Raw genomic sequence first — 11,081 nt, 5'->3', positions numbered from 1 at the left:
ACAGAGAGAGAGAGAGACAGAGAGAGAGAGAGACAGAGAGAGAGAGAGAGAGACAGAGAGAGAGAGAGAGACAGAGAGAGAGAGAGAGACAGAGAGAGAGACAGACTGGTTTCTCTCTGGAGGTTCAGTCTTGACTCAGGTCGGATGTGTTACGGTTGAAGTGAAACATGGAGGAACTGAATATAAAGTCGAGCCTGAAAGATGAATTTAACTTGAAGCTTCAAAGACATTGTTTCCGCTACAATTATTAAATATTATGACGTGTAACTAAAATCATCTCTCATATATATTTCAAAGACATATCACGGCTCGGATGTTTTAGGAAACGATCACGACTCGATGGGAACAAAGAAGATGTGAATAAGAGAAATGTTAAATAAAGTTTTAGATCTTTAAACTGTGTTTTTGTCTTTATACTGTTTGATATGAAAACACATTACATTTCCTGATGAAATAAAAAAGCCCCAAAACACTTCTTCCTCACCAGACGTCCTTCTGTGTCAGAGGTCAGTGCTGCTGTCTGGCTTTAAATACTTCACCATTTCACATCCTGAGAAACTCAGACGGACCGTCGGCTACATTTCACCCAAAGAACAGAACATCAAACACCAGACGAGACCGCAAGTCAACCGCGTTAAACTCTGGAGTCTGGATGCTTTGTATAAAAACAGGTCGGGTAAGAAAGACCTGCTGCTTCAGCCTGTGGAAGAAAGGTCAAAGGTCACGAGCACCCCAACAACAGCGACCGGGCGATGTGCATTTTCAGCCTTTAGTGTGAACATAAGATAGAAACGTCAGTCTATAAAACACAAAATCTTCGTAGTAAATAACATGCAAGTTCAAAGCAACTGTAGTTATTTTAATTGTTAAGAAAGATCATCAAGTAACGGTGTCCTGTTTCTTCAATAATTGCTTTTATTTATCTTGTAATATCCTCGTCTTCCTCTACAACTTTTTAAATGGCACCCGACTGGAGAACCAAGTACTGATATTCAAAAAGAGGAAAATAAAGTGCAGATTTTCTGGAAGTTTGGCCAAAATCTGAGCTAACCTTTGATATTTACTGATGCTTTTTTGTTAACAGTCAAATCTTCAGCACAAACTGCTACTTGAGTGTTGTTTTTACAAGATATTGAGATAATAAGACTGGACCTACTACTGGAAACCATTAAAACACAAAGGCAGACAGGTTTACGCCCCCCGTTCTTACCTGAAGGCGTAGGTCCTCTGGTGCCAGCTCAGCTGACCTCGGATGCTGTAGGCGATGGTGGTGACGAACTCTCCGCCGAGGCCGAGCTCGGAGCAGAGCTTCAGGGCGAACTTCTCCGGAGAGTTCTCCCTCTCGGACATGTCCCACTCAAACTGGTCCACTAGGGAGATGTTGCCCACGTGGATGTTCAACTGGAGCATGAAGACAATCGGTCAACGTCACTACAAGTACGGAAACATTAAAGATAATAAAAAGATCTGCCGTCAGCGTAGAGCGCCACCTTGATGATGACCCTCTGGTCCGTCTGCTCCTCCAGGATGCTGTCCGTCGGGTACGACTCGATCTGCTGTCTGATGGCGGAGGCGATGGCGGGGACGAAGGCCAGCGGGTTGAGGTCCAGGTCGTCGCAAAGGATCTCGGCGAACATCTCGGGCGTCATCAGCTTCTCTGGACATTCAAAGAAAAGAACAAACGTTTATGTTTTTGGTCGTGAAAGAGAGAAAGTGATGATTAGGGATGGGAGTCGTTAGGATGTTATCGACGCTAGTCCTCTCATCGGTTATTTTTGATTATTTTGTGAGAAAAAAAAGACAATTAAGAAAAGAATCGACTTAATGCTTTTAAGCCATGTTTGAATTCTGTACTTTGTTTTTTTGTGCTTTCTCAAATGTAAATTATTGGCCCAAATATGGTCACATTGTAGTGATGACGGGACGTTACCGTTCATATTCCAGGTGAAAGCGTCTCTGAGCTTCTGTCCCTCGATCTCCATGTCCAGACGGATCGGAACCAGGACTTCGGACTGAGTGGCGTTCTCGTGGATCACCGCTGGGTCGTGGTCGTCAAAGCTGGGTCAGACAAAACACACAGGGTAAAATGTACACAAACTCTGGAGAGGTTTCTTTGTGGTCTGAAAGCAGATCAATGATGGTTTTAAAAGCTAAACTACGAAAACCAAACTGCAATCTGTTAAGAAGCAGAAATGAACTGAACTGGTGTGAAGGAGCCCTAAAGCTAGAAGTTTGGCAATCGTCTGTATTTTTAATATTGTAGTGTAGAAACGAGATGGTAAACCGGTTTGAAATGAACTCTTCACTCCACCAGAAACATCTGTACATGTGGACTGTAACAGCAGGACCAGTGTGTGTGAAAATACCTCCAAAGAACAATAAAGCCAGATGTTTCTTTGTTTACACTGCTGCACATCAAGTCTACAAACATGATTCAGGTTTAGAGTAACAGATTTATTGTGTCCTTTTCTTAATGAGAGAGTTCTTTATTTTTATTAAATAGGTGATTTCTTTGTCTTAATGCTGCGTTCAGACCAATTGCATCATTCGCGCCGCGTTACTCGCGGGGCACCATTTGTGGTCATTCGCGCCATAAAACCCGACCTCAAAAGTACTTTCTGCTTAAAAATCTCACGATGCGATTCTGTCACTGATCGTTGGTAATTAAGGGAACTAGTGAATGAACAATGGTGATCAGTGCAGCTTCCTGTTGCTCACCACAGCGGGAAAGTCCTCTTCTTGTCTCGTCCCAGTCGGCTGCGGTTGATGGTGGTGGAGCAGGGAACCGCGTCCAGGTGGTGAGAACTGTTGGGCAGCGTGGGAACCCACTGACTGTTCCTCTTGCCCTTCTGCTCCCTGGAGACACAACAAGAACGATGGGTGGGTGAATATATATTATATATGTATGTATGTGTCTGTCTGCACAAACACTCCACAAACACCACCCTGTCTGTCTGCACTGAGGTGGAGGTACCTGAGGTAGGCGGGCGGCTCCGTGCTGATGGAGATGGCTTTGTACTTCTCATCATTTCCCTCGAGGATCTCCTCGACCTCCGAAGCCTTCAGCAGCGTCACGCTGGTGGCCAGCTGAGTGTAGCCGTGATCTGAAGGACAGCTAGAGTCAAACCGACGCAGAGAAAAGTCACCGACACCGAGGGAAGGTGGCGGCTGAGCTGGCCGCCAATTTAAATTATCATCAATGTGTAATAAATGCATTTAACCATCAGTGACGTAATCTGCTTGTGGTTTTACAACACTCATCTTTAGAAGCTCTTTACTTTTTTAATCTTTTTAAACAGAAATAAGTCTTTTTGCATGTAGAGAAACAGACGAACATAACAGACCTATTTGTGGAAGATACATTTCTACAAGAATACAATCCCGTGTGGATGTGTGATGACGTCACTCTACTGACCGTGTGACGACTCCACTATTTTCTTCCGTTCTTCTACTGAAGCCAGTTTCCTCCATAACGACGGGTATCTTTTGTACAGGGAGCCTCTGAACATGCGGAGGTAGTTTCCCACCTGAACACAAACAAACGGATAGAAAGTGAAGAATCATGAAGCAGAATAACTTAAATAAACAAAAGATAATCTTTCTTGTTTTCTTGCTGGTTCCAATTTTGTGCAAATGTGAGATTTTCTTCTTCGTAGGATATAAACGGAATAACTTTGGATTGTTGGTCGGACAAAGAATTTGGGTTACTGGAAACTGCCGGGCATTTTTCAGAGTTTTCTGACATTTCATAAATCAGAGAAATAATTTATTAATCAAGAAAAATGTTTACAGATGAATCGCTAACTATAATAACTGTGAGTTGAGGCTCTATAGAGCATGTTAACATGTCTTGCTGGACGATATAATACAACATCTATAACACAATACATTCTCACATTTAAGTTCTATATAAGTTATTAATTACATGAGATGAAAGATTCACTATTTATTGAACTGTGCAATAATAATACATGTAGCTCAGTGACAGTGATTATTAATATACATATATTATATTATACAATATTTTTTATGGTTTATTGTGCAAGTTAAACTAACGATATATGTTATAATTAGTATGAGATGAGTCACGTAACAAAATAATAGAAGATAACTATAAATAAATAATAAAAATATATATATTTTAACAAGTACGCTTTAAGTCGTACACCTCACTGGTAGTATATTATTTAACCTACATTACAGCTTTGGCCTGGCTAAACGACCCTAGCTAGCTAGCTTAGCATAGTTGTTTACAGTTAGGTAGCTAGCTTAGCATAGTTGTTTACCGTTAGCTAGCTGAGCCGAAGAAAACAAGGTGAACCTCTGAAGAAGGACGAATGTTTTCTGACCAAATTATATTCCATTAAATCTGCAAAATAAATTAAATGAACAATAAAACCCAAAATAAATGAATGAGCCTTGGTGAGCGCTGTCCTTAGCATCGTTAGAATCGTTAGCTGGCTAGCTAGTCGCTAGCGGACCGCTGCCAGGGTTTAAACGACACTTATTAACTAAAATACGTAACTTACTGAAGCAAGTTTTTTTTTACTAACCTCCGATCCGATCATGTAAAAGTCTCCATCCTCCTCGAGCTGGAATTTAACCGGTTTTTGCCCAAACGTTTTGCTAAGCGCCATACTGACATGAAACAACAAAGCTATGTACTACTGCGCAGGCGCGAATGATAAGAAAATTCTGTCGCTGAGAGATGACGTTTTCAAAATCTGCAAAAACCGTTACTGTGTGGAAACGAGAAGCAAATGGATATTTTACTACTTTTATTTACTAATTTATTACTTTTCGACTATTTTAAACGTTAAGGTATTATTACACGTATCAGGAATTGTACATTTACTTCCCTGTGTGTATATTGAACATCTTAAGCATCAAATAAAGAGGAATAAAGTTGTTTTCCTTCGTGAACCTCTTTACGGACGACATATATATTACATTATAATGCTATTATGATCTTTAACAATCAATTGAAGAGTTTGGTATGACATCTACATAAATTACAAGACATCCTTTTACTATTTTCTCTCTGGTAAATAAAGACTTCAGTATGAAGCTTCTGTACAACACTTAAAGTTGTTGTGAATCTCTGTTCCTTAATCTTAACAAAAAGGACGCAATAACAAAGAGAAGTGAGTCTATATACTTTTATAAACTTAATGTTTATTCGTATATACATGAATATATTAATCTATAACCAAGAAAGGAGAGAATGTACAATGCAAAACAAAATCTTTATATACAAATCAATAAATAAACAACGTAATAATCGAGGACAGGTTTGTTTTCTACACGTGTTTGTGTTCTAAAGTAGGAAAAGAAAAACAAAGAAGAGAATCCAGTTAGAAAAAGTTATTTTTTTTTGTTGTTAAAATGGAAAAATGGCACCCGAGCACAGTCCAGGGGAACGAAACAAGAACAGGAAATTAAAATTAGAAAACACACACGCGCCACCACGTTTATCCAGTTTGTTTTTTTTCCTCTCTTCTTGTAAACGCAGCATTTTTTGTTCGAACTTGCACAGAATCAGGTCAAATCACAAAAATAAAAATAAGGTTTACGTCATTGTCAACACGGGCTACGACGACACACAAACCAGCTCCAACATCGGTTAAAGTGCCACTCGTGTGCACAATGTTCACGTTCTCACGAGAACACAGACAGAGCCGCTGCACAAACACGTCACTGGTTTCAACGGGAACAGACGTCGTTAATTAAAGGCCTGACAACATGTTTCTGTTCCAACCAAACAGAGAAGGAGCTGCGTTCAAGGTATGTTTTAGAACATTACTGAACCCTTAAAACAAACATTTTAAAGATTTACATCTTCAGTAGGAACCAGAGAGAGGATTGAGAGACTCTTTTCATGGGAGTTGTTCTTCTTCTCTTCCATAGTTTATAATCAATGAGTGATCAAGTAGCAAACACACCGTGGTGCATTCAAGGTCCTGTTGCAAAACTCTAACATCCCCCTGAAACACTTTACGCGGCGCCGATGAATGTTTGTTACACTCAACGCTCTGTTGGGTTTCCACCAGAATTATAGTGGTTTTATCCCTGAAACTTGGCCGAAAAAAAAGCAAATATATCTCAAAGTCTGGTGTAAAATACGGAACACCAGTGGGAGGAAATATATGCAGAGAACAAAGTCTTCTTCTTGACATTTATTCTCATTTATTAACAACATTTTGGGACCAAAACCTTGTTAATAGAGTGAGACTCTTTGTTAAATGGCTCCTACATTAGTTTCCAGATGGAGAGTTTGGTTGGAATATAAAAGAGGTTCATGGTAAAGAGTTGCTGGATTGGACGTTCCAGTTTTTGAATATTTGCTATTTTGGCAGCTGTTTGATCCTGAAAGACAGAAAAACATTAAAATAAATGAGGATAAACTCATGAACGTTTCTACAACAGCTTCGTCTGCAGCTCCGAACAAAAACGTCTTTGCTTCAGGTTTGTTGGACGAGGGGTCCAGACATCATAGTGTTCTCACCCTTTTTAGTTTTTTTTTAGTTTTTCCAGAAAAATGCGACAACAGTAAACATACAAACTTGTTTTTTTTGTTTTTTTCCTCTCACTGTGAAAGGCAAAGAGGACTCGTCTGTTAAAAGCAACCGTTTCTCTTCCCTTGTTATTTTTTGGCACATGGAGGCTCGAGCCTGTCGGAGGATGTTCACTACGACACCGTTAACAGGGAACGGACGTTTTTTAATTATCTATTTCATCTTTTTTAGGTCACAGTGCTCGACACGACGCGCCGATCAACAGGCAGAAATGTCACAGTGTTCAACAGCGAAGGACACGAACAGACATCCACGACGGGCCTCCTGCCGCTCGTCACCATATTGCTCTTGCAGGGTGGGGGGGTTAAAGAGGGGGGGGGGTCATTCATTTGATCGTTATGATGAACTGATGAACTTCATGCAGCTGAAAATAACACAAAGAAAGAAGAAGGCAACACACGGTCGCAGTGCAATCCAGGAGAATGTCTGTCGTTGATGTGAACTCAGGAAAAATCCAACGTTAAGATCTTCAGTCATGAAGAGTTTTTTGGGTGAACACACTTTCCTACATTTCCCAGAATGCTATGCAGCAAACATGTTTATGTACTCTAACCGTCTTGTGATCTTCAGAGTTAGTTTCAGAGCCAAAGAGCACATCGTGGTGTCGTTGCAGGTTACGTTAAAGAAACATGTTCACGACTAATAAGTAAATCACTAAGAACTGTCGTGTGTTTAGCTCCTGGATGCTACCAGAGGCTAGGCTAACGTTAGCCGCTCTGTCACCTTTAATGTTTTAATGTCTATAAAGTGAAAAGATGTGAAACCAGGATCTGCATTTCATTACATTTGTCCTCATCATACTTATAATACTTTTGTTTATTTCCATCATCAGCTGGAGAAGTTGACTTTTCAAACATGACGTCATGTATGAAGCATTAAGTGCACATTTAAGAGTCAGAAACATTAGAAAGTAAAGAAATCTACGGCTGATTGAATCTGTTAACAGCCAGAAGAAGATCTAGAAATGAGAAGCTGCTTTCGTTCTGCTTTTGGTCCCTTTGTTTCAGAATGTTGAAGGTAAATCTTCCACCGTTGTCGGCCTATAAGGTGATTTAGCAGCAGTGAGTGTTGTGTGCAAACAGAGAAGAACTGAGCAGAATCCTTAAAAACAAGCCCTTTAAAAAAAGACTGTAGCTGTTAGAAATATTCCCACTTTGTATTCATGTGGTGATGTAAAGCACGTCACCAAAAGCTGCTTTTATAAAACAGTGTGACGGTGTTTCAGGTTGGATTTTTCCTCTAAAGAAACCGATCGATGGGCAGCAGAGAAAGAGAGAAGAGCTTGTTTCCTCGTGTGGCAGCTTCACCGTCGTTCGTATGGACTCGTTTTACGGCCCAATTTAAAGAGCTTTTCTGTATTTTGACAACCTTTACAGATCAGAGAGAGAGCGAGAGCGAGAGCGAGAGAGAGAGAGAGAGAGAGAGAGAGAGAGAGAGAGCGCGCTCAGCTAAACCACAGCCGACACAAGGAGGAAACGTCCTGCAGGATAAATCGGTGACTCTTCGTCGTGGCACGTTTGTAAAGTGGTTACTGATGGAGATGAAGGACGAGCCGCCATGTTGGAAGAACTACTAAATACCAACTTCATCTCTTCTTCATCAGTTTGCTGTTGCAGAAAATGTTGTGATTTTGTGTATGTATAAATATATGTTGTTTTTTATCTGAGTTTCTTTACTGCAGTATTTCTGGAACACAACATATTATTCTAGGATAAAATAATTATATATGATATAATAAAAATGAGGAATTTTAATAATAATTCATAAATACTCATAAGTAGAGCTAAAACAATTGGTCGATTGAACATTTGAAATTGAAACTTCCATACCGTTGATTTTTTTGACATTATTTTCTGAAAACAGCAAACATTCATCAGGAAAGAAGAGATGTTTCCTGTCGTCTCTACCAACATGGCGGTCAAGAAGAAGAAGCAGCAGTGAAGCGATAACTAGCAGCACCATATCAGAGCAAAGGAAAATAAAAATGTACAAATCAAAATGAACAAAAATACGTTGATATCGTGACGAGTCTATTAACAAAATCTCACGGTCCGTTTTAAACAGAAAATACTGCACAGTCGGTGTTAATGGATATATATATATACACACTGTTTTCACTTGTTCTTCCCTCGAAGACGCTTTGAGTCCCGGTCCACGGACACGGGTTACCATTCACTTACATTAAAAAAAGAAAACAGCGGCATGTGATTCATGGCTGTGCCCACTGGATCTTCAGTCTCCATTCCAGACCACTTCCCCTTTCTTCTTCTCTTTCATAACATGGCAGCGCTCACAAGTTCAAATAGTTTTCGGCTCCCTCGACGTCAGCGTTAAAACGTTAAAACCTCTGAAGGAGTCCCAGCATCCACGGAGGGTTCAGTGCTGCGGCTAAAGGTGGCGGTACACTCACAAGAAATAGTTCCCTGAAAAAATAGAAACGCATTCGGAAAAAACACACCCAGCTGTTTGCACACGTGTGCTGCAGGCTCTCGTCTTTGTTGGTGTATGTACATGACGTCTGACGTTCAGGGATCGAGGAGGGACTTCTTTATTTTAAAAAAAAAGAAGTTTGTCGAAGGTGCAAAGAGGCTTGAAGAAGAAAAACAAATCTTTAAGAGCTGACTTTTAGAGATGTAAACGTTTGTAAACAAAAAGTAACGCAACCAGGAAATTAAAAAAAAATCTGCTTCTCCACAAGCGGAGGCTGGCGGAGAGTTCGGCGCCCGACACCAACAGACTCGTCCTTTATAAAGTCCTCTAAAGGGTCCTGATGAGGAGACAGCTGCTCCCTAAGTGCTTAGTCCTAAATCCTCTTGCTTCCTGCCGCTCCGCAGAAAGGTCGGTCATTTTACCGCGTCTCCAAAAACCAAAACTCAGAAAACTTTCAGGTGAGTTTGCAGTCCGGACGCACACCGAACACAAATGTTTTCCTCTGAGGAGACCAGAGAGGGTTAAAGGGGGGAGGAAGGAAGGAGAAGGAAGGAGGAGGCAGGAAGTGGCTCGAGTTTCTGTCCTCAGAAAATCCCTTTGGCGATCTTCAGTCCCTTCTGTTTCATGCGGGGCAGCGTGGAACTGGCTACGTTCTTGGCGCGCATCGGCCGCGCCGAGCCGCGCCTCTTCAGCACGAAGTCGTAGTTGGCAGTGGAGTTCATGGCGTAGAAAACGTTGGCGTTGTCCGGGATCCGAAGCTCTGCAGACAAAAGAAGAAGAAGAAACAACATGGCGGTCAAAAATAAATCTGGTATAAAAAATATTGTGATGGAGAGAAATGTATATTTATCTAAATCTTCCCTGAGAAAATACTGGATGAATTATTATTAATAAAGCGTCAATGTGGTGATATGTACGGAGAGCTCACAGTGTCAAAACATTAATCTATTTAATCTACAAAGTATTACAAATGAAGAGATGGGAAAATTAACCGTCTCTCTTTCAGAGACAACTTAAACCACAGCTTCATGCTGATTTGATGTGGCTAACCGGCAGAAGAGGTTCGTGGTGTTGAACGTTTTTGGGTTGTTTTCCTCCAACGAGGGATTTCCTTGGAACACAGCTCGCAAATTTACTTTCTTTTCCGTCTAACAGACCGTCGACGCCGTTCTGACGTCTCTTCTGCTTCGGCATTTACAGAGAACACCGATCAAACTATTTAGAGCGAACATCGGCGGATATAATCTGAGCTGGTCCTTAATTTAATGACAAATTCAGACGAAACTCAAGACGCACAACGTGTGCCGCCAATTTTAAGATTTAAGACAAACTTGAACCCGACGACAGCCAATTCATCTTAAATTCAGCCGAATGTGTGCCAAGTTAAACTGGCTACTCTCTCTTTCTTTCCCTCTTCAAACGAGGCTTTGAGTATCTGTAACTTATGAGGCTCAGAAACGTCTCAATGACTAACTGAACCCCACCAGGTTTCTTATTGTTCATCTTCATATTGTTACCTTTGTCCTCTGAGATCTTCTGCATCAGCTCGTACTCGTCGGTCTTCTCTCGCTCCAGGTTGTGTTTGATCATCGCCTTCCTGATGACGGCCGGTGTCTTGTCCTGACTCGTCACCTGAACCAAAAGCGACAAAACGGAGTCAAACCAGCTGCACCTGTAACGTAGCTTCCTACAGCGACGTCAGCAGGTTTATAAAACCTACAGATTATATGTCTCTATCTCCTCCCATCAGCCAATTAGCATAAAGCTCTGAAGCTAACAGGACATTTAGCAGAGAACACAGATTATCCTCCGACTCACCAGGATGCTCTTGTACATGTTCCCGTTCTCCACGTCCAGACTGACCCTGATGATGCAGCAGTCGTCCACCTGCTGGTTGTACAGCGGCAGCGACAGCGTCGAGTAGTTCGACACCGCCGACACCGAGCGCTTGTGCGAGCGGGAGGCGGACAGCGGCGTGGAGGACGAGACGGAGGACGAGGACGCGCTGCTGGAGCCCGACGCCGAGCCGGAGGTGTCCAGGGAGGACAGAGACGTGCACTCCCAGAACTGAGCGGG

General features: G+C 41.6%; 2 protein-coding genes across 8 annotated transcripts in view; both read right to left on the bottom strand.

Moving 5' to 3' along the window:
• smarcb1a (SWI/SNF related BAF chromatin remodeling complex subunit B1a) overlaps positions 1-5,066 on the bottom strand; it is an 8,760-nt gene extending 3,694 nt beyond the window's left edge. For both annotated transcript variants that reach the window (XM_031870503.1, XM_031870504.1), the window contains exons 1-7: positions 4,554-5,066; positions 3,416-3,527; positions 2,975-3,104; positions 2,719-2,856; positions 1,931-2,058; positions 1,491-1,657; positions 1,211-1,401 (exon numbers count right to left, since the gene is read on the bottom strand). In XM_031870503.1, the coding sequence (XP_031726363.1) occupies positions 1,211-1,401; positions 1,491-1,657; positions 1,931-2,058; positions 2,719-2,856; positions 2,975-3,104; positions 3,416-3,527; positions 4,554-4,637 (950 nt within the window). In that variant the 5' untranslated portion in view covers positions 4,638-5,066. The remainder of the gene's footprint in view (positions 1-1,210; positions 1,402-1,490; positions 1,658-1,930; positions 2,059-2,718; positions 2,857-2,974; positions 3,105-3,415; positions 3,528-4,553) is intronic.
• Positions 5,067-5,157: 91 nt separating this feature from the next.
• The window catches only part of LOC116396097 (ral guanine nucleotide dissociation stimulator), a 43,847-nt gene continuing 37,923 nt past the window's right edge, over positions 5,158-11,081 (bottom strand). For 5 of the 6 annotated variants that reach the window (XM_031870501.1, XM_031870499.1, XM_031870498.1 and 2 more), the window contains exons 16-18: positions 10,824-11,072; positions 10,523-10,637; positions 9,590-9,765 (exon numbers count right to left, since the gene is read on the bottom strand). In XM_031870501.1, the coding sequence (XP_031726361.1) occupies positions 9,590-9,765; positions 10,523-10,637; positions 10,824-11,072 (540 nt within the window). Of the gene's footprint in view, positions 9,766-10,522; positions 10,638-10,823; positions 11,073-11,081 lie in introns of all 6 variants that reach the window. The other variant, XM_031870497.1, reaches the window with a different exon arrangement.

This window comes from Anarrhichthys ocellatus, unplaced genomic scaffold (assembly GCF_004355925.1).
Source record: "Anarrhichthys ocellatus isolate YVR2014 unplaced genomic scaffold, GSC_Weel_1.0 scaffold53, whole genome shotgun sequence".
Taxonomy (NCBI): Eukaryota; Metazoa; Chordata; class Actinopteri; order Perciformes; family Anarhichadidae; genus Anarrhichthys; species Anarrhichthys ocellatus.
Note: the sequence above shows the minus strand (reverse complement) of the source record. Positions and strands in the feature narration are given on the sequence as shown.